At 35.2% G+C, this 25,839-nt stretch overlaps 1 protein-coding gene across 2 annotated transcripts in view; it reads left to right on the top strand.

Annotated features, from left to right (window-relative positions):
* Window positions 1-25,573, top strand: part of TBC1D8B (TBC1 domain family member 8B) — a 67,462-nt gene extending 41,889 nt beyond the window's left edge. For both annotated transcript variants that reach the window (XM_046674096.1, XM_046674095.1), the window contains exons 11-21: window positions 7,889-8,006; window positions 8,939-9,224; window positions 10,166-10,295; window positions 10,823-10,921; window positions 15,883-15,951; window positions 16,116-16,356; window positions 17,105-17,170; window positions 18,628-18,711; window positions 19,756-19,812; window positions 21,184-21,281; window positions 23,106-25,573. In XM_046674096.1, coding sequence (XP_046530052.1) covers window positions 7,889-8,006; window positions 8,939-9,224; window positions 10,166-10,295; window positions 10,823-10,921; window positions 15,883-15,951; window positions 16,116-16,356; window positions 17,105-17,170; window positions 18,628-18,711; window positions 19,756-19,812; window positions 21,184-21,281; window positions 23,106-23,501 — 1,644 coding nt within the window. In that variant the 3' untranslated portion in view covers window positions 23,502-25,573. The remainder of the gene's footprint in view (window positions 1-7,888; window positions 8,007-8,938; window positions 9,225-10,165; window positions 10,296-10,822; window positions 10,922-15,882; window positions 15,952-16,115; window positions 16,357-17,104; window positions 17,171-18,627; window positions 18,712-19,755; window positions 19,813-21,183; window positions 21,282-23,105) is intronic.
* Window positions 25,574-25,839: the final 266 nt, after the last annotated feature.

The following is a 25,839-nucleotide window of genomic DNA, read 5'->3' as shown; positions in this document are numbered from 1 at the left end:
TCAGCCAAAAAGAGATACAATCACTTTACCTAAAGCCCGTAAATATATCAGGTTTTCTACAAAATTTCATCAACACTTATACCTCTAATTGTAGTTTTTATAAGGACTTTATCAATGGGTCATGGTCTTATTATTTTGGATAAGGGAAGCATTCCCAGTCAGACATTTTAAAACATACTCAGGCAAAGTTGATATAATCTCTTTATATAAAATTAACTCAAGCATTCCAACCTTTATAATCTTATCAACATCTATACTTTTACATTTTCTCAGTTCAATTGTAGCCCAAGTCAGGGTCTTAAGGCTAGTCATTATTTTTTTGTACTTCCTTTTTTAATTTGGCCTTGTTATAGGTACCAATAAAACAATTATGACAAGAGCCATCAAAAAGGTTTTTTTTCTAATTTAGAAGTTGTTCCAATTTTTTTATTTTATTTTTCTGAGGAATATTTGCCCTGAGCTAACATCTGTTGCCAATCTTCCTCTTTTTGCTTGAGGAAGATTTACATTGTGCTAACATCTGTGCCCATCTTCTGCTATTTTGTATGTGGGTCACTGCCACAGAATGGCCACTGACAAGTGATGTAGGTCCACACCTGGTATATGAACCTGGGCTGGTGAAGCAGAAGGCACCAAACTTAACCAGTAGGCCATGGGGCCAGCCCCCAGAAGTTTTTCCAATTTAAATGATCCATATCTGGCCATATTGACGAGTAGAATCTTAACAGTGACTCACACCAATAAGCTTAACCATGGAGGCAAGAGGCATCACCAAAACAGATCCAGAAAGTTCGGTCCCAAAAATAGTCTAAGAAAGCAAAGGCCTTCATTGCACAGGCAGAGTGTACTAAGAAGCAACGAAAGTTGAAATGACAAAGGCCCCTAATGAAAGCAGTTGGGATCGCTTATGACAAACTCACTTGAGAGCTGACATAGCTGGACAAGGAGAGAGTGTCTTGGAACCCCAGTCTATTCGACTGGCCAGCAAGATGCATGCCAGTACGTGCATCCTCCAGATGGCAGAGACCAAAATGGTCACAAAGCCACATTCTCAAGACATAGAACAAGACAAAAAAAAACACTCATAACCCACTGCAACATTTAATGCGGGACTGGCAAAGACAACAGGCTTATAGAGATGCCTCTGTCTTGCCTTATGGTTTTTCCTTTTATGACAAATGACACAGAAGACAGAGACAAGGAAAAATAGTGACCATCTCTGGGAGGAAAAGGGTCAATTAACCAATGAGTACTCAAACCAGATTTCCTAGAGTCACTGAGTCTAGCTTCACCAGTATTTTGTCCTCCTAATCTAAATTTAGAAAAGGAAACAAAACTCACCATTCTCGCTTCCATTGGACCCAGCTGGCAGAGATCCAGGAGACTAATGTGGTAAGAAGTCTTACCTCCTGCCGGGTCTTGTCAGGGGTCCAGGATCTCTCAGCTGCAGTAGTCCAGGAGTGAGCAGTGTCCAGCCAATTAACTTTTATCCTGTTCAAGTTGCCTAACTGTATGGGAGGAAGACAATTCCTCTGCCCTCTAGGTCCTTCTGGCTGGTCTATGAATTAAATTGACATGAGACAGAATAAGAGGAGAAAATCAAACAAAGCTTTATAACATGTATACATGGGAAAAACCCAGGAAAACTGAGGAACTCAGCCAGAATGGCTGAGGCTGTCCCCTTAAATACCATCTTCAGCTAAATACAAAGGAGGATGTTAGGGGTAATGGTTTGAGACTTCAAAGAGGAGGAAGGCAATTCACATGGAAATGGAAAAGCAAATGTTTGGTAGATAAAACTTTGATAAAAATGGGCTTAGCCCAGTCAGAGAAAGACGAACTCTATATGACTCCACTCATAGGTGGAAGTTAATATATTGACAAGGAGATCTGATCGGTGGTTACCAGGGAAAAGGGGGGGTGGGGGGGAGGGCACAAAGGGGGAAGTGGTGTACCCACAACATGACTACCAATAATGTACAACTGAAATCTCACAAGGTTGTAATCTATCATAACATTAATAAAAAAAAAATGGGCTTAGCAAGGATCCTCACAATCTACCGAAACCCAGAGTTATCTATGATGATGGCCTGTCCTGGACACAGGCCTTTTATCTTAAACTCTTTTAGGCAGTTAGAGGGGGAAGGTCAAAGTTTGTTTTGGAGTCTTTTGTTCTTAACAATAAGCCAAAGAGACATATGTTGGGGTGGCCGGTTCTGATCCCCTACATAGCCATCCTACTGAATATGAAGTGGTATCTCATTGTGGTTTTGATTTGCATTTCCCTAATATGTTTATTGGCCATTTGTATATCTTCTTAGGAGAAATGTCTATTCAAATTCTTTGCCCATTTTTATTTATTTTTTATTTTATTTTTTTTGCTGAGGAAGATTTGCCCTGAACTGACATCTGTTGCAAATCTCCCTCTTTTTTTGCTTGAGGAAGATCAGCCCTGAGTTAACATCGGTGCCAGTCTTCCTCCTCTTTATATGTGGGTCACTGCCACAGCATGGCCACTGACGAGTGGTATAGATCCATGCCTGGGAACTGAGCCTGGGCCACTGAAGTAGAGCACACTGGACTTAACCACTAGGCCATGGGGCCAGCCCCCCTCTTTGCCCATTTTTAAAATTGGGTTATTTATCTTGTTATTGTTGAGTTGCAATGGTTCTTTATATATTCTGGATACAAATCCCTTATAATATATAACATTTGCAAAACTGTTCTCCTATTATGTGGGTTGTCTTTTCACTTTCTTGATGATGTTCTTTGAAGCATAATAGTTTTAATTTTTATGTAGTCCAATTTATCTATTTTTCTTTTGTTGTGTGTGCTTTTGATGTCATATCTAGGGAGCTATTGCTTAATCCAAGGTCAAAAAGATTTACTCCTATATTGTCTTTTAAGAGTTTCATAGTTTTAATGCTTAAATTTAGGCCTCTCAGCCATTTCCTGTTAATTTTTGTGTATACTCTATGGAAGGGGTCCAGCTTCATTCTTTTACTTGTAGATAACCAGTTGTCCCAGTGCCATTTGTTGAAAAAACCATTGTTTCACTCATTGAATTGCTTTGGCATCCTTGTTGAAAATCAATTGACCGTAAATGTCAGGGGCTGTTTCTGGACTCACAATTCTATTCCATTAATTTATATTTCTGTTCTTATGCCAGTATCACACTGTTGTTTTTTGTTTTTAAGAGATACCCTTTTTTTAAAGATTGGCACCTGAGCTAACATCTGTTGTCAATCTTCTTTTTTTTCCTCTCCTTCTTCTCCCCAAAGCCCCCCAGTACATAGTCATATATACTAGTTGTAGGTCCTTCTGGTTGTGCTATGTGGGATGCTGCCTCAGCATGGCTTGATGAGCGGTGCCATGTCCATGCCCGGGATCCGAACCCACAAAACCCTGCGCTGCTGAAGCAGAGCACGCAAACTTAACCACTCAGCCACAGGGCCAGCCCCGACTCTGTCTTTTTTACTATAGTCATGTAGTAAGTTCTGAGTACAGGAAATGTGAATCCTTTAATTTTATTCTTTTCCAAGATTATTTTTGGGTCCCTTGCATTTCCATATGAATTTTAGAATCAGCTTGTCAATTTCTGAAAAAAAAAGAAAAAGCCAGCTGAGATTTTGATAGTCATTGCATAGAATCTGTAGATCAACTTGGGGAATACTGTATATTAACAAGATTGTCTTGCAATCCATGAATGCAGGATGTCTTTCTTTTCCATTTATTTGGTTCTTTTTAAATTTCATTCAAGGTTGTTTTATAGTTTCCAGTGTGTAAGCTTGGTTCTTCCTTTGTTAATTTTATTTCTAAGTATTTTATTCTTTTTGATATTTTGATATTCTTTATCTTGTTTGATATTTTATTTATTCTATTATTAGATATTAGAATATTTTATTCTATTTGATATTATATTCTATTTGATAGTTAATGGAATTGTTTTCTTGATTTTATTTTTGGGTTGTTCATTGCCAATATATAGAAATACAATTGATTTTTGTATATATTAATCTTGTATACTGCAACCTTGCTGAGCCTGTTAGTTCTAGTAGATTTTTTTGTGAATTCCCTAAGACTTTCTATATACAAGTCATGGAATCTGAATAGTGATGTTTTTACTTCTTCTATTCCAATCTAGATGCCTTTTTTCTTTTTCTTGCCTAATTGATATGGCTAGAACCTTCAGTTTAGTGTTGAAGAGCAATACTGAAAATGCATGTTCTTGTCGTGTTATTTATCTAAGGGGTAAGCAATTGGTCTTGCATCATTAAGTATGAGGTTAGGTGTGGAGGGTTGTAGATTCTCTTCATCAGGTTGAGGAAGTTCCCTTATATTCCTAGTTTGTTGAGTGTTTTTGTCATGAAAGGTGTTGGATTTTGTCACCCACTTTTTCTGTGTCTATTGACATAATCATGGGATTTTTTCCCTTTATTAATATTGTGTATTGTGTTGATTGATTTTCAAATGTTGAACCACTCTTGTATTCTCAGGATAAATCTCACTGTGTCTTGGTGTGTAATTTTTTTTTTTTTTGAGGAAGATTAGCCCTGAGCTAACTGCTGCCAATCCTCCTCTTTTTGCTAAGAAAGACCGGCCCTGAGCTAACATCCATGCCCATCTTCCTCTACTTTATATGTGGAACACCTACCATAACATGGCATGCCAACACTGCTTGGGATCCAAACTGGCGAACCCCAGGCCACGGAAGCAGAATGTGTGAACTTAACCACCGCGCCACCAGGCCAGCTAATTTTTTTTTATATATTACTGGATTCAGTTTGCTAGTATTTTGTTTAGGATTTTTGCATTTATATTCATAAAATATATTGACACATAGTCTTCTTGTGATGTCTTTATCTGGTTTTGTTATCAGAGCCTCATAGAATGAGCTGGTTAGTGTTTCCTCCTCTCCTATTTTTTGAAGAGTTTATGAAGGATTGGTATTAATTCTTCTTTAAATATTTGGTAGAATTTGCTAGTGAAGCCATCTGTTCCTAGAGTTTTCTTTGTGGGAAGTTTTGTCATTACTAATTCAATCTCTTTACTTGTTATAGGTCTAGTCAGATTTTTCTATTTCTTCTTGAGTTGGTCTCCATAGTTATTTTTTTTTGGAATTTGTCCCATTTATCTAGGTTATCTAATTTGTTAGCATACAGTTGTTCATCATATTCCCTTATAATGCTTTTTATTTCTGTTAAGGTTGGTAGTAATATTCTCTATTTCCTGATTTTAATAATTTGAGCTCTCTCTCTCTCTCCCCCTCTTTCTCTGTTTGTTGTCTTTTTGGTTAGGCTACCAAAAGGTGTTTCAGTTTTCTTAAATCTTTTTTATCTTTTCAAAGAACCAACTTTTGATTTTGTTGATTTTTCCCCATGTTTTTCTATTCTCTACCACTTCCTGCTTGAGCAGAGCCTCAAGATTAGCCAGAGGTGAGAGCTTAGGGCATTTTCTGTTCTTTCCTGAGCATACATACAGCTCTGGTATGCATAAAGCCATATCATGCACATGGCCTTCTAGATTCCCAGGAATATGTCAGAGCTTTTCAAAGTCCCCTTTGTATAATTCATTCCCCAGCTTTTCATTTTAGCCCTTTATTAACCTATTGTTTGGCCCAGCTGTTATTCACTGCCTCAGGCAACCACATGTTCAACAACTGCCTCTGAGTGTTTTCAAGGAACACTCTGGGGAGAAGGCTGTTTGCCTTGAGTGAGCTCTGTGTCGGGTCAAATAAAGACAGCCTTGTAAGTGGGGTCTTCCAGGGAACCAACAGATAGGTCAAATAATGACAATTTTCTGAAAATGGGCCTTTGAAGGAGCTACAAGCCCATTCTGTTCCCTCTGGTGGCTGCCTGGTGCTGGTCTTCAACCATGATTGCTGAGTGTTAGTTTTTAAGGCAACTGTTTATAAAGCTGAGGAGTGGGGATGGGGATAGGGCAATTTAAAATGCCACAGAGCTCACTTTTTTACTGAGATTCAGCCATTTTATTAAATAAATGCTTCCTGAGTTGCTATAAGCTTTTGGTTAATTTTCAGAGTTTGAAAAATTGATTCTGACAATTTTTTGCCAGTGTTCTTGTTGCTTTTATAAAGGAGAGCATTTTCAGAGGGGCTTTCTCTCCCATTTTCACTGACACCCCCTCCCATTATGGCTTCTTGAACAGGAATGTGATGGAGTAAAAATTGAGCTTGAGGTCAAACATTGTGCCAGATCTCACAAAGAATTGACATTCTTAATATACAAATTTATAAGAAAAGTATTAAAATACAAAAATGAACAACGGACATGAAAAGATTAGTCACAAAACAAACAACACAAATTGATAATAAAGCCTAAAAAAAGAAAGTTCAACCTCAAAGAAATTCAAATTAAAACCATCAGATGCCATTTTCTGTAACAAATCAGCAAAGACAATTATAATTATTCCAATTCTTAGTATTGACAAAGAAGCAGTAAAATAAACCTCCAAATACTATTAGTCAGAAATATAAATTGGTACAATCTTTCTGAAATACCATTTGGCAATAATATTAAGTCATTTAAAAATAATATCCTTTGACCAAATAATTTCATTTCTGTGTATCCTGAGAAAATAGTAAAACACCTCGATAAAGATTTATATACAAAAATATTCACTGCAGTGTTATATATAATAGTGAAAAATTGGACTCGACCTAGATGTCCAATAATAGTAGAATGGTTAAATAGGTTAAATAATTTGTAGTATGTTCAACTTATTAGATTATTTTACAGTCATTAAAAATACTCTTTTTAGAAGAAATATTTAATGGCATTGGAAATGTAAAATATGATACTAAGTGAAAAAATAAAACTTGAATGTAGGGGCTGGCTCCGTGGTTGAGTGGTTAAGTTCGCGTGCTCTGCTGCAGGTGGCCCAGTGTTTCGTTGGTTCGAATCCTGGGTGCAGACATGGCACTGCTCGGCAAACCATGCTGAGGCAGCATCCCACATGCCACAACTAGAAGAACCCACAACTAAGAATATACAACTATGTACCGGGCGTCTTTGGGGAGAAAAAGGAAAAAAATAAAATCTTAAGAAAAAAAAACCAAAAAAAAAACTTTAATGTACAATTTGGTCCAAATTTTTGAAGGGGAAAAGGGAAGGGAGAAAAAAACCCACAAAAAAATACATCAGCTTGTTAACAGTGGTAGTCTCTGGGTAGGTAGGGTACAGGAGATTTTTCTTCACACACATCCATTATTTCCAAATTCTGTATTTGTTACCTTTATAATAAGGGCTATGGCCAAATGGTGTATAAAAGTAGTGATCTGACATTTGTACTCAGGATAGGTTAGAAGAAGGAGAAAGTTAGGGTGGTAGTGGGAATGGAGAGGAGATGAAGACAAATTGGATGTGGCAGACAAAGGATTTCTAGCCTGATCAAAAATTAGGGTAGCAAAGAAGAGAATCCTATTTAATAGGGGAAAGAAGCTGTTTAGTTTTGGACACAATTGAGGATGATTGACATCTTAGGGGTGTTCTTCTGTAGACAGTTGAAAATACAGGTGAAGTTTGTTTCTTCAATTTGAGTACATCCTTGAAAATTATGTCTTTTTTGCCAGATTTGTGATAATTAAGATTTTTCACTTGTTGAAATTAGTGTAAATTAGAGAAGTTTTACTTATTATTTTCTATATTTATGATGTTACTGCTTCATTTTCCTTGAATTTGCTGTATGAAATAACTGATCAGCAAGTGTTAGCCTGACTTCACCTTGTTTTGCTTTGGACTGGCTCAGAGTTCTCATGTTTGCACTATGAGTACTTTCCTAGTTGTTATTACTGAAAATTACTGTTTGAAGAAGAAATGTAATTATTACCAAAACAACATTTATTTTTTTCTTTTCTTTTGAATTTTAGGCAATGAACATTTTGACTTCAGTGTTGCTTCTGTATGCAAAAGAGGAAGAAGCTTTTTGGCTTCTGGTTGCTGTATGTGAACGAATGTTACCTGATTATTTTAATCGTCGAATCATTGGTAAAAAAACACACATAGACATATACAAACAAATGTTTCTTTTCTAAACAATTTATATGTCTCTTGTCTATCCAATTACCTATCAAGTGGAAAAACATTAATTAGGTTTTGAAATATACAAAATGCAAGCAATATCAAAATGTCACATTCATTGACATGCTCAAGAGAAGAGCTTTTTGTACTGAATCTATGATTGGAAAGACTGTTTCATATGTTGCTTTTTTAAAAAATAAAGCACCTGGTCTATTTCTTAATAAAATAGAAATTTTAAGTTTATTATCTCTGTATTGCTAAAACAATGGTGATATGAAACATCTAGAGCTACTGAAAAATTTTTAAGTTTCTTGATGAGAGAGAGATTTTAATGAGCTTTAAGTCTTCACCTTTATATGAATTGTATAGGTATTTGCAAGATTCAAAAGAAGGATCAAGTTCTTAGTTTCTTAATTGTATGATATTTCCTTCAGCCATCAAATATTTATAGATTTGTGATCCCCTACCTTAAAACCATAGGTGGTCTCTCCTTTGTACCCTCATAAGCCTTCAGTATCATAGCTAGCTCATTGATTGTATTGCCTTTTGTTATAGTTACTTGTGTATTTATCTTAAGTTCTACTAGATATTAAGCTCTTTTAACACAAGACCATTTCATTAATTAGTATATCTCTCATAGCACCTATTACAGGTTTCTGCACATAATAAAGATTCAATAAGTAACTGTTCAAATGAATTTGAATTGAGTTTCTCAAGTGCTTCTTGATGCATGACACTGCTAGCAGATAAATGTGTGACATATAGAAAAGGTACTGAAGAAGTTCATAATTTAAGTAAGGGAAATGAGATATATCAGCATACTAATAGAAGCGGGAAGGTATTGGAAACATGTCCCTTTGAAAGGAGTTCATTTTTAAACTTCTTTTTATGTTTTCCAGGTGCCTTGGTGGATCAGGCAGTCTTTGAAGAACTTATCAGGGATCACCTTCCCCAGCTGACAGAATACATGACTGATATGACATTCTTTTCCTCAGTTTCTCTCTCATGGTTCCTCACACTTTTTATTAGTGTGCTACCTATTGAAAGTGCGGTGAATGTGGTGGACTGTTTCTTCTATGATGGAATAAAGGCCATTTTACAGCTGGGATTGGCAATACTTGACTATAATTTAGACAAACTGCTAGTATGTAAAGATGATGCTGAAGCCGTGACAGCTTTAAACAGGTACTGTAAGAATTATAACATTTAAATATGGAGAGCCCCTTTGAGATTATGTTGTTCATTCTCCTTATTTTACAGATGAGGAAACTGAGCCCTAGAAACTTTAGACAGTTTGCCCAAGGCTACAAAGCTAGTTGAATGAAAAAGCTAGACCTAAAGTCCACTGCTCTGTTTTAAAATAGAATATAACAAAAGTAAATCACTTGGAAGTAAACCACTAGGTTATATACACATTTACACTAATATTGTTGATTCAGTATGCTGGGACTTTCATACTCCCAGTTTGAATATAAAGTGTTGTTGTGTAAAAGTAGTTTGAGGGAGAAAGGGTAGTTGATAAGAATGTTAAATATCCGGTGGGGAAAATTGTTCTACTATCAGGACGTTTCCATCAGGTAGGCTGAGCTTTATTTTCCTAGTGCATTGTCTATGAATGCTATTTTGTATTGGAGCACATGTGTGGGTTTCTATGTGTGTGTGTGTGTGTGTGTGCGCGCATTTGTATACACACTATGTTTGTATATGCTAAATGAAGGAATATTTGATTGGGCAACTTTTGTAATGGTATTTCAAATCCCATTATATACAGCATAAAATATAAACACCGCACTCTGGCATTCTATATTAAGCCCTGAATGTACCTTTCTTAATTTATTTCTCCTTACATGCTTCTACATACGCTGTATTCCATCCTTACTGGGCTAAGTGCTCTCTGAGCCTGTTTGCTTCCTTCGTGCTCTCCTCCCTGTCCCTGAAATAATTTCTTCACCATCCCATTCCCCCTGCCTTGTCCTCCTGATTCCCAACCATTTTCAAATTTCGCTTCTTCGTAAGACTGTCCCTTGTCCTCTCAATTGAAATTAACCTCTGACTAGGGAGAAATTAGCTGTCATTTTCTCTGCATTTTCCTTCCACTAATAAGTATTACTATCACTTTTGGATAGGTTTTTTGACAATGTCACTAATAAGGATAGCCCATTGCCTTCAAGTGTTCAGCAGGGTTCCAATGTGAGTGATGAAAAAAGCAGTCATGTTAGAGTGGATATTACAGATTTGATTAGAGAGTCAAATGAGGTAAGATTTTTTTATGCCATAAATATAATTACATAGCATATTTAAAATAATACTGTAGTTATATCTCTAGTGATATATTAGGAGTAAGATAATAATACAAGTAAAGATTTAATTAAAATCCAACTTCGTTTTAAAAATGAGTTCTGTGAACTGTTCCTAGGTTACATAGCCTCCTCTACTTCAGTTTGCTTTTCGTTAAATGAAACTATATTCACTTGCTTTCACAAATAATGACTACTTTTAAATATCTATCACTATATGAAAAGGTGAAAATTATTCTCAGAGACTAAGAATTTTTGCCAATGTTCTTGTACTTAGTCTAGACACATAGTACATGGAATTCTCTTCAGTGAATATATAGAAAAACTGAAATGTGGGAGGTGAAAATTTGCATCATCACTGAACAAGTTAGGAAAATAACTAGAAATAGAACCAAGGCCTCTGAGAATTGAGTCTGATGAAATTCAATTGTAAGAGAAGTGGTGTTTATTATGAATGAGTATCCACTGAAATCATATTTCTTGCAGAAATATGGTGGTATCCGCTATGAAGATATACACAGCATGCGCTGTCGAAATAGGTTGTATGTGATACAGACCCTAGAGGAAACAACAAAGCAGAATGTGGTGAGTATCCACCCAATGGGGTAATATTTTATTGCAGTAATATTTTTTCTTCAACTTCCTATAAAAATTATCATTCTATGTGAAGAAAATGAAAATAACTAAACTTTTGAGCTAGATTCTGGCCACAGCTTAGCTCACCGTAAATTTTTGGAGAGGAAATGTTATTTTCTTCTGGTTGAATTATGTTGGTTTCTCCAACGTGTTTTGTGTTATTTGACCTTCAAATTGAATGCTGTGATGGAGGCATTTAAGCATAACGTATTTGTGATGCGCTTCATCAATAAGAACAGCTGACCTACATAGTAGTCTGTGCTGTTAATATATCTCATTATCCTTGAATGCCTAAGATAAAGTGAAAAAGGTATAAAGCAGTGTGTTTTAAATACTCTCCTTTTTAATATTTGGGTGGCTACATAAGAAGCTGTTAAGATCGGTGGCCTCTGGTGGGTGGGATTAGTAGATTGCTGCTTGCAAGAGGGAGAGTCTTCCTTTGCTGTGTCCTTCTGTGCTGTTTGAGCTTTTATCATGAGCACGTATTGTTTTGTAAACCTGCTTGCTTAAAGGCCAAGTCATCAGAGATACAAATCTGGGAAGATCAACATTTCTGAAGATTCTGGGTTTAGATTCCAATTAAATAATTCAGTGATGTTATTGTGACATAGTTAGCAGGGAGCCTCCTTGTTTAGTTTTTATATATTAACTTAGAAAATACTGAAGTAACACATGCTCATCGTAAAGTTTTCAAATATTATAGAAATGTAAGAAAATAAAGGTCCCTACCCCAGGAGTAACCAATATTAAAATGATTTGGGATATATCCTTCCAGATCTTTTTTCTATGTATCTGTAGACATAAATGTGTATGTGTGTTGGAGGGGGAATAATATAGTTTTTTAAATGAAGTCATACCAATCACTTTATTCTGCAACTTCGCTCGGAAATATATTATGGTCATTTCCTATTAGTACATAAGATCTACCTCACTTTTCTTAATGTACTAAATGATACACTATAGTGTGGATATGCTATACTTTATTTAATATTCCTTGTTGACATACATTTAGCATGTCTCTTTTTTTTGCTCTTACAGGTAATACCTTATCTAAACATCCTTGTATATCTATTCTTGCACATTTGTAAGAGTATTTCTATAAGGTAGATTCCTGGAAGTGGAAGCTGGGTCAAAGGGTGTGCCCATTTAAAAATTGACAGCTCCTGCCAAATTGTCCTCCAAAACATTTGTTCCAAATTATAATCCCACTAACAGTGTGTAAGAATGCAGCAGACTCCCACTAACATCAGATATGGTCATGCGCCACATAATGATGTTTTGGTCAGTGACAGATCACATATACAATAGTGGTCCCATAAAATTAGTGCTGTATAGCCTAGGTGTGTAGTAGGCTATACCATGTAGGTTTGTTTTTTGTTTTTGTTTTTTTTTTGAGGAAGATCAGCCCTGAGCTAACTACTGCCAATCCTCCTCTTTTTGCCGAGGAAGACTGGCCCTGAGCTAATATCCATGCCCATCTTCCTCTACTTTATACGTGGGATGCCTACCACAGCATGCATGGCTTTTTGCCAAGTGGTGCCATGTCCGCACCCGGGGTCCGAACCAGCGAACCCCGGGCTGCTGAGAAGCGGAATGTGCGAACTTAACCGCTGCGCCACTACGCCGGACCCCTTTTTTGTTTTGTTTTTTTTCCTTTTTGTTTTTTTTTTTTGAGGAAGATTAGCCCTGAGCTAATTGCTACCAATCCTCCACTTTTTGCTGAGTAAGACTAGCCCTGAGCTAACATCCATGCCGATCTTCCTCTATTTTATATGTGGGACGCATACCACAGCCTGACATGCCAAGCGGTGCCGTGTCCGCACCTGGGATCCGAACCGGTGAACCCCGGGCCGAGAAGCAGAACGTGCAAACTTAACCACTGCGCCAGTAAGGCTGGCCCTTAGGTTTGTTTAAGTACACTATCTGATGTTTGCACAACGATGAAATCACCTAATAATGCATTTCTCAGAGTGTATCCCCGTTGTTAAGTGACTCATAACTATATTAAAAATCTTTAATTTGGGTCAATTTGATAGATAAAAACTCAAATCTCACATTTTCATTTTACTGATCACATGTGTTTATTAGCTTTTTTCATTCTTTTCTTAATTGCCTGTTCATAGCCTTTGTCCATTTTTCTGTGAGGTTGTCTTTTTCTTATTAATTTGTAGGAGTTCTTTGTATATTAGTGGTGTTAATTCTTTGTCAGTTATATCCTTGGCTAATATTTCCCCCCAGTCTTGTTGCTTCTTTCCTTTTCTTTATGGTGTATTTCAGAGTATATGTGATTCAAATTTTTGTGTAGTCAAGTCTCTTTCTTACATGTTGTATGGATTTCGTATCAAACTTAGCAAGGCTTTCCCTGTATAAAATTATATAATTTATGAACATTCTCATATTGACTTATAGTACTGGCATTGCTTTGGTTTTTTTAATGTTTAGATCTTTAATACACCTTAAGTATGTATTTTGTTTATAGTGTGAGATAGGACTCTAATGGTATTTTTTTCCAACTGAAATACTCCATTGTTTGAATACCATTTGTTGAATAGTCCATCCTTGCTGTATTCTACTTTGCCTTTTTCATATGCTAAATACTTATGTGCATACATGGGTTTATTTATGGAGTATTTTTCTTCTGCAACAACACCACACTGTTTTTTAATTACTGTGACTTTATAGTCCATTTTGAATCTAGTAAGCCTTTTAAAATTCCTTTTTAATGTCCACTTTAATAATGTCTTTTTAAATGTCTTTTAGTAAGCATTTGTAGTTTCATCATATAGGTCTTATACATTTCTTGTTGGGGTTTATCTACTCCTGTTTATTGACTCAATGGCACTAACAACAACCAATGTATTTTATGGTTTTGTTACTAATATGAATGTGATCTTTTTTCCTTTACATTTTCTAATTTGTTTATTGCTGTGTATGTAAAAGCTATTGATTTGTACGTGTTGCTTTTTTAAGTGGCCATGTACTGACTCTCATTAATTCTAATATTTTTTTGGTTTAATTTCTCAAATTTTCTGAATAGACAAGCATACGATTTCTACTCTTAGAGTTTTGACTCTTCCTAATATTTTTACCTCTTTTACTTTTTTTGTGTTGTCGTATTGGGTTGGATCTTCAGAGAGGTGTTAGATAATAGCAGCGGGCACAGGCTTCCTTTCTTATTCCTGAATTTAATAGGAATGCCTCTAGTATTTGATTAAGTATGATGTTTGCTATTGATTTCTGAAGGTGCCTTTTATAAAATTAAAGAGTTTCATTCAATTTCTAAGTTAAGAGGTTTTGGACATTTTTAAAAGATCAATACTGAGTGTTAACTTTGATCAAATGACTTTTCCATATCTTGAGATTATATATTTTTCTACTTTATTAATGTAATAAATTATATTAAAGAACGCCTAATATTAAACTTCTGTTGGATTCTTGACATGAATCTTATTTGGTCATGTTGTATTATTCTTTTAATATTCTGCTTTTGATAATTTTGCTAAATAGTTTAGCTAGGTTCTTTATATCTATGTTAAAGTGACATTGGCTTACAGTTTTCTTTTTGTGTGTGTGCTAAGTTTAGTTTTCATATCGGAATTGCACTCATGTCATTCAATGAATTTTGGAATAAATCATATTTTTTCTATGCTCTGGAATAGTTTAGATCACATAGGAAATTATCTATTACCTGAAAGTTTGAGGAAATGACCCTGTAAAACTGTCTAGACCTGCTACCTTTTGATGGAAGGCAGATCTTTTTTTTAGTGAATTTTTTTTTTGGCGAGGAAGATTGGCCCTGAGCTAACATCTGTTGGCAATATTCCTCTTTTTTCCTCTCTGAAAACCCCAATACATGGTTGTATATCTTACTTGTAAGTCATTCTAGTTCTTCTATATGGGACGCCACCTCAGCATGGCTTGAGAAGCGGTGTGTAGGTCCACACTCAGGATCCAAACTGGTGAACCCCAGGCCACCGAAGCAGAGTGCACAAACTTAAGTACTTGGCAAGGGGGCCCACCCCAGGAGGCAGATCTTTGGTTACCTTTTCAGTTCTATTTAGAGCTTGCTCTTCCTGATTTAATTTTTGTCATTTATAGTTTCCTAGAGAATTATCCATTTCATCTAGACTTTCAGATGTATTGATATAAAGCTTATTGAATTTATTCAGCAGGTATTTAATGCTACCTTCTATGTGCTGAACACTTTAAATGGCCTCTATATCTATGTTTATATTATCCTTTTCCTTCTCAATAATATTTATTCATGTTTTCTTTTATCACAGTTGCCAGATATTTCTCTACTTTACTTTGTCACTTGAGCAACTTTGGTTTTATTTGAGTCTACTGTTTTTTTTTTTAAATTTCCACTGTTTCATTAATTCTAGCCTGTATCTTTACCGTTGCTTCTAAATTTCTTAAATACCAAAATTATTGTGCCATTAGTGCTTCTTCTTCATGGAGCAGGATAAAATAACATATTTCCTAAGCTTATTACTTCTTGGACAATGTTTTTTGGCACACACAGGGAATGTACATCTCCAAATGCCTTTGAAGTATTTAATGACAACCCCCGTGATGACTTAACAAATTGCTTAAGTGGCAAGAGAGCAATATATGGAATGAGACTTAGAATACTGTTGCTTATATTTATAGACATTAAGTGACTGTCCTTTGGCAGTGATTTCTGGGTATGAAGAGAGGAAGGTCAAAGTACATATCAGAGTCGAATTGAACTGTGGTCTATGTACAACCTTTTTAAAGGGCAAAATCAGTGCATTTACCTTTCGTTATTCCTTTAAAAATTTGGAAGAAAAATATTTTATTTTGACAAAGAGAGATTTCTAAATGGTTTCAAAGAGAATTTCTATACTGAGGTGTTAAATTCTAAATTGCTCTTATCTTTTTTAAAGTTGCGTGTTGTGTCACAAGATGTCAAATTGAGCCTTCCTGAATTGGATGAACTTTATGTCATCTTTAAGGTACTGTTGTTCTTCTTTAAATGAAAAATAATACTCTTTTAGCAGAATTTTACCACACCACTCTTAAATATTTTTAATTATTTTAGTAGATACGTTTAAAAGAAAAATTCTTATGAAATTACTTTTTCTGATTTAATGACTTTCCTTTTTTATTTTTTTAATAGAAAGAGCTGTTTTTTTCTTATTATTGGTGTTTGAGTTGCCCAGTATTGAAGCACCATGACCCCAGTCTGCCATATTTGGAACAGTATCAGATTGACTGCCAGCAGTTCAGAGCGTTGTATCACTTGTTGAGTCCCTGGGCTCATTCTGCAAACAGAGACTCACTAGCTTTATGGACATTCAGATTGTTGGATGAAAACTCTGACTGCCTTATAAACTTCAAAGAATTCTCCTCTGCAATTGGTAGGATGATATCCAATAATTTTCTTTTCTAAAAAACAATAAAGGTACCCTTAGAAATACTTACTACTCCCTATTATTGCCAATTTAGTCACGTTTTATCAGCTTGAGTTACATTGTCTCCAGCTTTAGCATTTACTGGACCTTTTTCTGTTTGTTGCTAAATCTAAGTATATTGGTCTCATTTTGCCCAGCCCTCCCAGAAAAGCAAGCTGTTAGATATGGATGTTTTGATGGTTAACATGAAGGGAAGAAATGTCTTGATTTTCCCACACTCGGGCACATGGATACTTCAGGAGCATTTTCCCTCTCAGTAAAAATCCAACCACATAGGCTAGAAAAGTGGTAGAGAAGTATCCAGCAAAAACATTGTACTTGTAGATAGTGCACCAGTTTTATCCTTCCTTTGCTTTTCCAGACACCCCAACATGCTTTCTTATGAGAGATTGCCTCTTGAAGAGGAGTTCTCTCCTCAAATGAGGTATAAGGCCTCATTCAAAAGAAAAAAATCTGAGGTTGGGAGAAGGGAGATCAGCAGGAGAGCATTTTATCCCTCTGATAAAGGGTATTTTGCTTGCACACGTGGAGAGAATCTGGCTGACTGGGTGGTAGTTTAACTGTTAGCTTAAGTAACAGAAGGTTTCTGAATCTTAATCCCTGGCTAATGTCTGATCTTAATTAATCTGTATTGCTGGAATGATTGAATGTTCTTTGGATATGTGATTATTTGCAATTGAATTTTGTTGAACAGACATAATGTACAATGGAAGTTTTACTGAGAAGCTTAAGCTGCTTTTTAAGCTACATATTCCTCCAGGTAAGAGTTCCACAGTCTGTGATGATGTACAGCAGTTGATTCCACTGTAATAAGTATAATTACAAATATAACTCCATTCTTTGTTATAATTACAAATAACATAATTTTCAATATGATAGAAAGTCATTGCTTCATTGGGGCCCATGGATCATATTACCAGTATTTTTACTGATATTTAGGTACAGTGAAATCTGTGGAGGAGAATCTGTGTAACAGATGGGGTCACAGGTTCCCTTCCTGTTAGCGGTCAATCCATTTAGTGATAAATAGTTTGTGTATAAGAACTTCCTATCATTTGAATATTGATACAATGTTGAATTTTTGTTGTTGTCATGAGCGAGTACAATTTAACTTTAGACAAACTGCCTAACTTGCGAAATACTACAAAATTATTCACAAAACTGAGACTGGGCAGCACGGATATTATCATTTCCTGAGCAATTACTCTGTCAAGGCATTTACTTTACATGCATTCTTTTATTCTCACAATATCCCTGAAAGGTGGTATTATCCTTCCCATTTTGATGATGTGGAAACTAAGGGTCAGAAAGATTAAGTTATTTGCCCAAGATCACATAGCTAATAAATTACATAGCTGAGATTCAAACTGAGTTCTGACCCCAAAGCTCAGGTTTTTTTCTGTTCTACCATACTACCTCAGCATTACCACACCATTCCAGTTTACTTAAGTGTTTCCCACTAACCTAAAGAGACCGCCTTTCCCAGGCCTGACCCATATTTTTGGAAAACAGTCCTAGGCTTTAAATTAAAGGAACATTGCAAAAGTACCCTTTAACTTAGATAGGGTGATTCACAAAAACAAACAGCACCTCATAATTTGTCTAAAGCTACACCTGGGATCTCTTTTAGAGTCTTCCCAGAATAGCCAGGAACCATCCTTTACCAGACCAAAAATCTAAAAGCCATCTTTAACCCTTCACGTGTTCAAATCATAAACACAGCATTTTAAAAATTAAAGACAAACCACCTGATAATTATGCAGGACTTTACATTGTCAAGTCAAATTGCCATTAGAATAATCTAATATTGCCATGGAATGAATACGCTTTCAGTAGAAGGAGCAAAAATAGAAAACACACTATGTGTCTGTTAGAGCACTCAACTTCATGTTTTCCTTGTTATCGAAGATGTTTTTAAATGACTGAGGTCACATCTTCGGAGCATTTCAGATGCCAGATTTTCTTATTTCAACTTGTAATGGCTCTTGGAAAACTATTAAAAAGCAAGTAGGAGAAATAATAGAACACAAAGTGATCAAGTACTTCTTGTTATTTGCTATACAGTAGAGTAGCACCACTTCTGCATTTCTGCACGTCTGTCTTTCTTACACAGAGGCCCTTTGTTTAATTCTCTGCCCGCAGCTTTACTTGACCCATTATAGGACCCGTTTCTGTCCTTCATTGTTAGTAAATGTGACTTGGGTTATCTGTTTTCAGCTTATACTGAAGTGAAATCTAAGGACCCTTCAAAGGGAGATGAACTTTCTGAGGAAGAATTACTTTATTTCAGTCGGCTCCATGGTAATTATCTGTTAAAAATATATCTGTTTTGATGATTAGTCCACTCATAGAGATCTTCCTGGCTTAAACATTCTTTACCCAGCTACCACTAGTAAAATTTGGATTAATTATACCTTATACTTCTTCTGTGCTACCATAGCATTTAGCACCGTGCTAAATGTATCGTAAATACTCCATAAATGTTTGACTAATTAACTAAACGATACTTTGGGTTTTGACTTACAGAATTTTTATTTACTGAAGACTTATAAAAAATGCATTTTGTTCCTACTTATGTTGCAGAGATTTCTAAAATGTATCAGACCATTCTCATGCCTTGTTAAAATACGATGAAGACAATAGAATCTTTGATGATTGAAGGTCATAGCTGTTATTCAAACAGTGAATATTTATCATAAATCACTGTAGGTGTAGGAGATAGGGATGAGTCTGTCTCCAAGACATAATTTGGAAGTGTTATGAGCTGATTTTTGTGTCCTTTGCTGCTTTTTCATGAATAGGAATGTCTTATAGAGGGAAAAGTCCTGATTAACATATGTTTATGGTTACTATATGTTAGTGTTTGAACATTAAGTTTGAAGAGACCTTACAAATCATCTAGTCAAGTCCCTTAGTTACATAGATAAGGGCACTGAGGCCCAGACAGGAGAAGCGACTTGTGCAAGATCTCACAATGAGTTGTTGCCACATAGACTAGTAGCTGGCTTCAGACTTCCAGTATGTATTTTTCTTAATAAGAAAAGTAACACAACTTAATTTGAAGAAAAGTCACAAAGGAGAAAAGACCACCCAGAAGTAAATTCTTAATATTCGGTATACTTTCCTCTGGGATGTTTTTCATGTGAATTTCCCCCCAGTGTTTTTTTTGCTATAAAAGTTCTTGAATACTTTGTCTTTTAATTAATGATAGGAGGTCAGATCAGCTGAAACTGGTTTGCTGAATTGAAGAAAATGTGCTGTAAGGCATTATATAAAATATTATTCTACTTCCAAAAGGTATTTGTTAACTATTTTACAAAATGCAATTGTTCTCTTTTCCCATAGTTTCCAAGCCTGCAAATGAGAAGGAAGCAGAATCAGTAAAAAACAGCCCTGAAAAAGGTACTATGATCTAGGAATATCATTTAGTTCGTTTAAGTAATTGTTTTTGTGAATAGGGTTAACTACACAAAGGGGAAATGTGGATTCCCTTTAAAGCCTATTGATGTGTCCTGAGAGCTTTTTTAGTTTCTTTGTGTTAGTTCACCAATTTACTCTTTCCTCTCGTGATACTTAAGTCTCAGAAGTTACAGAAAATGTAATAGTAAATGATCCATATTCAATTTTTTATTTTGAAAATATTTATTTTTAATTACAAAAGTAATAGATAATCCTTGTAAAAGAAATTTAAACAGTACAGAAGTCCTCATACCCTCACTGAACCTCACCTTGAAGTAAATCTGAAAAAATTTCATCTATATCCTTTCCAGACCCGTTTCTATGTATACACAAACATATTTAGACATCGCCCTTTTTAAAAAAGACACAGTCCATAAATACTGTTCTACAATTTGCTTTTTGATTTTGTGATGTATCATGGACATCTTTTTGTATCAGTACATTTGGATCCATCTTAATTCTTTTTAATGTGTGCAGAGTATTCCATCGTTTGGTTGTACCATGATTTACTTCAATAACTAGCACAATATTGATGGACATCTAGGTTGTGTCCAATTATTTATATTGCAAACCATGCTGCAACAAACATTTTTATACTTACATTTTAGGATACTTTTACACATATTTCTTTAGGATAAGATAAATTCATAGAGGTATGAGAATGTTGGATCACAAATAATGTGCATATTTAATATTTTGATGGAAGCTGCCAATTGTTCTCCAAAAGCCCATCATTCCTTTTATGTTTTTGAGTAACATTTAGTTAAATAATTGCTGAAGCTCTGTTTAAATACGACAACTTCCCCGGGTTGTTTAGTATATCCACCTAGTTTTCCAAGGGATCTTAAATAATCATTAATACAGTCACTTTTATATCACCTTGATTGAACTCTTCAAAGGAATGAGTGAATAAGTAGTGTTTTGAATTTTTGAAAAAGAGCCACCATAAGCCACTTTGGTGTCTGCATATTAAGAACATCATATTGAAGCTATTTTAAACTTAATGAGTATGCATGAGAACGTCTACATGAAATTTACATCGTCAAGCCATGGTGCACATCTAAAATGCATCCTTCTCCGTCTCTCCACGTCTTCCCTAGTTCCCAATCTTCCCAAATTAAAAGTTTTAGTTTAATTGAAATGGAGAACATATTCTGAGAGTTGGTGGGTGAAGTAAAAGATTAAAAAGGTGAAATCTTATATCTCAATCTTATATCTCAACCTTATATCTCTTCAATCATAACTATTCTTTTTGAAATTTGGGAAAATATAGTGGGCTGTTGATTAAAAGATGGTTTTATTACCCTCATTCAGGCAAAGGAAAAGTTGATATTCAAGCATATCTAAGTCAATGGCAAGATGAGCTTTTCAAAAAAGAAGAAAACATTAAGGATTTACCAAGAATGAATCAGGTATAGTATTTTCAAAGAAAAAATTCTAGGTTCTTGTTTTTTTCATGAGTATGGATGTATCCCACTCTAAAATAGCTAACGTTGGGGCCAGCCTGGTAGCGCAGCTGTTAAGTTCACACGTTCCACTTCTCGGTGGCCTGGGGTTCACCGGTTCAGATCCCAGGTGTGGACATGGCACCGCTTGGCCAAAAAAAAAGCCATGCTGTGGTAGGCGTCCCGCATATAAAGTAGAGGAAGATGGGCATGGGTGTTAGCTCAGGGCCAGGCTTCCTCAGCAAAAAGAGGAGGATTGGCAGCAGTTAGCTCAGGGCTAATCTTCTTCTTCAAAAAAAGTAAAATAAATAAAATAAAATAGTTAACGTTATTACAAAAGTAGTTAAATAGTCTATGTATCATCCCTGTAAGTTTCAGGTGAGCAAGAAAAGGGGGAGGAAATTTTTTAAAGTAATAAAATTAATTAATTAATAAAATTTAAATGATTTTCTAAAACACTAAAATGCATCTAGTGTTTCAGTATAGTTCCTCTACTATGATAACATTTGTACTTGTAGAACAGAGGTATGTATAACACATAAAGATAAATATACTTAAAGATATACACACAAAAGATGTATGTATAACATATGTTTCAGTGTTTTCTTTTTCCAGCTTTATTGGAAATGTTCATTTATTCTACGTGTTTTTAGTACCTAGCAGCATGACACACCCAGTGCTAGATACTGACTAGGAAGAAGAAATTACTAAAGTAGGTCACACCCTGGTTCCTAATCATCTTCTATTTGAACCTGCTCAAGCAATACTGATGGCTACTATTGACGCAATTCTAAATCCGTCTCTTTCTTACACACTATTCAGTCAGTGTATATTATATTTTTTAATTAAAATCTGTTGGTATAGATACAGAGGATTCCCAGAACTTTATCAAAATGAGAACTATCAAGTAACTTAGCATTTCTCAGTGGACTAGGTAATTTGATAGTTAGTTGAATAAGTACTTTTTTAAATGAATCAATATGGCATATTTATTCTAAAATTTTTATAAATAAACAGTACTTCAGGCTAAGAAAGAAATAAAAATAAAACTTAAAAGTTTGGTACAATATGTTTTTATGAAGTATATCCTTTGAGTTTGCTTTTTATTTACAGATAAACGTTTCTGGTAGGATAATTGACTTATAGGACTCTTGTGCTGGGATTTTCTTTTTAATTGACACGTATCTTCTAGGAATGTTAATGGATTATATAGGTGCAATTAGCAAACAAACCAGTTTATTTCTCCACTTGGGTCCCACCTCAGTCTTTAAAGAGAAGCATGTCCGAATGGGCTCCTTAGCGCCACCTTGTACTGTTAGGTCTCAAAACCTTCTTCCCTAAATTTAAGTCATCCTCGTTGAGCTGCCCTCTCAGGCCCTTGGGGAGATCAAGGGAAACTCATTCTCAATCCTTTCGTTAAGATTGGTTAATGAGTGAATGATTTACATGTAAGGAAATATGGGACTTTGCCTAAATTAAAAATACCACCTAACATTGAAGGAATGTTGGCAGGGAAACTGTCCAGGAATTATTGTATATAAAAATAATATATCTATATAATGTACTGCTATTAGCCAACAAGTGAGAAGACTTAAATGGAAGTTTTTTCCATGGTTCATACCCATCTTTCTAGAACCAAGAGTTATTTTGAGATGAATCATAAGTTCTTGTAACTGCTATGGTGAAAGTTATATGGTAGAAATTCTAAATAGAATACTATTCACTTCTAAATTTTCTTTATATTTGCTAAATCTAATATCAAATGTGATATTTCTAACTTGTGTCTTCTAGTCACAATTTATTCAGTTTTCAAAGACCCTATATAACTTATTTCATGGGGACCCTGAAGAAGAGTCATTATATCAAGCCATTGCTGTTGTAACCAGCCTTTTGCTCAGGATGGAAGAAGTTGGAAGGAAACTACATAGCCCTACATCATCAGCCAGAGGATTCTCTGGTGCAATCTGTGCTTCCGGAGAATCCAGTGAGGGGAAAATAGAGAGCCACTTGGAGAAAGATCCCTCCTCTCTCAGGGAAGAACCTCAGTGGTCATTTGCATTTGAACAGATTCTTGCGTCTTTGTTGAATGAACCGGCATTGGTGAGGTTTTTTGAGAAACCCATAGATGTAAAAGCCAAACTAGAAAATGCAAAAACCTCTCAGTTGAGTTCTAGAACCAAGATGTAAATATCTTAACAGGAATTGCCTATCGTAGATAAGTCTGCCAAGATTCCTGTAGCTTCCACTTGGTTCCTGGGAGTAGGGTCAGGGGTTTATCTTGGTACCAATGTGTTTGAAGGCTAAAAAAAAGATACTTGGAAGCACAATGATTCATTCCTTTGTGGTAATCTCTAATTTTGATATTTTCCAATACAGATGTGCTTTTTATATTTCACAAGATATGCAATATTAGGGGAGTATGCTAAATGTTACCACCAGAGGGCACCACCATGTCACTTTTAGTAAGGAGATTACTAGTTTGTGCTGCTATTTACATATGATAATTTTGAAAATGTGTTGTTATGTTTGAGTGTTAGTGATGCTGATATGAATCGATAGACCTTACTTTCCAAATTGTCTCGGTCCTATTAGAAAGCCAGGCTTTTAGATCTATATAGCCTTAATTATCTAGAAGATCACCATATGGGGGCCTCATTTTTAAAGTTGATCTCATTCAGTCTTCTAATAATAAATGGTTTTTTAGTAGCTTCTGCATTCGCCCTACTTGAGCAGTTCAGAAGCTGCTAACTCACTTCTAACTCTGATATTGATAAAAACAAATTAGGAACTCAAAACTCTGGGCCGATATAAGGGAAAACAATATTGGACTTGGATTGAAGCTGGGTAAAGCCAGCCTTTTCAGAAGGATTAAGAAATAGTTCAGTTAACTGTATTGTCTCTCATTAGACTGAGAAATTACTTGAAATTCTTCTGAGCACTGCTGTTGGGGCATTTGACTCAGAGTAGCTCGTGACCGCTTTGGTTCTAGCTTTAGATTTTGGATTTTCATCAGTCGTGTTTTAGATTAGATACGCTGAATTGTTATATTAGTCTGGCAAGTTCATAAAGTGTACTTGTGTGCAATGATTGTTAAGGTAATGTATAGAACTGCTGGCATCTGTCTAAAAAGTTTTGACTATCCGATTGAGGTATGTAATTTCTATATACTTTATGCTGCTTATATTTCAGTCATTACAGTGAAAGTCCATTTAGAAATAATGGGCTTTGTTAGCACTTTAAAGAAAAAACAAACCAACCAACCACATCTGTTCAATCTTCTGTGCTGTTTCTGACAACAGCAATTTATTAATCAATTGACTTGGGGAAACGTGGGGAGAAATCATCCATTGGCGCTTCTTTCTTCACAAAAGACTTTGGTTTTAAGCCCTTTGACTTTTCAGCTGTGAAACAATGAAAGGGTATACATCCTTTAGTGTGACCCAAGAAGTCTCCCTTTCTGGAAGGAAATTGGTGTAATCAGCTTTTGGCAAGAATCCACTGTGAACAAGGCCTAACACAGAGGGCTGCATCACCATAGAATATGTTATTTTCAGAAAAACTCGAGAAGTTTTAGGTTAACTCTTTGAAAGTTTCATAAATTGGGCTTGGCCAAACACTAGTAGTGTCTTTAAAATGATTTGGTCAATCTTGTCTTTTCAAGGAAATTACCACTTAAAGAGATAGTTGGTAAATAAGCATCTCTGCCTTTTCTCAGAAATGATTTGCTGAAAGGTGTCCAAATTTTAGAGTTTAGTTACTCGTTTATATGTTAAACTATCACACCTCTGCTATTATGCAGTGATGGTTAAATTATACTACAATAGCTCTAGAAAGGCTCTAAGCTTACAAAGACACTATTGCACATACTTTGTTGAATATTTTGTCAGTTGTATTTTCAAAAAAGATACTTTCTTAAGAGCATATGTTATTAATATTTGATATGATTTTAAAGTCAAAATATTAAAGATTACTTAGTATTGTATTTTAGCTTAGATTAAAGTTGAATACTTAAAGAGATTTTTTAGTTGCAAAACGATTATAAATGTAAGTTAAAAAGACAAACGTTTATTTTCTGATTCTGCAAGAAAAACAAGCTGAGCACATAGTTTTATAGTTACTAACTTGTTAAACAAATGGGTTGTTCTTAATATTAAAAATCTTATGTGGTTGTCTCAAACTGAACCAGTGCATTATAAATTAAATTAAATGTGTTATAAGGTGGCTTTACTTGTCTTTATAAAAATATTATAATAAACATGAAAAATGGTTTACTTAATTTACTATTATTTATTTTGATGTATTTTTATTTACACTTAATTATCACTTAAGGACTTCTCTCTTATATTGGTTAAGGTTCAGTTGCAGACAACAGAATTCATTCTAATTGGTTTAGGCAGGAAAAAATTTATTACAAGACATTAAGTGGCTTACAGAATTATCAAGAGGACTGACTCTAAATTGAGCTTTCAAGAACAACTTCCAAAGCTACACCACAGAACCAAGCCACCAAGGAAATTGCTAGTTC

This window comes from Equus quagga, chromosome 10 (genome assembly GCF_021613505.1).
Source record: "Equus quagga isolate Etosha38 chromosome 10, UCLA_HA_Equagga_1.0, whole genome shotgun sequence".
In the NCBI taxonomy this organism is placed as follows: domain Eukaryota; kingdom Metazoa; phylum Chordata; class Mammalia; order Perissodactyla; family Equidae; genus Equus; species Equus quagga.
The sequence above is the reverse complement of the archived record's forward strand: the minus strand, read 5'-3'. Positions and strand labels throughout refer to the sequence as shown.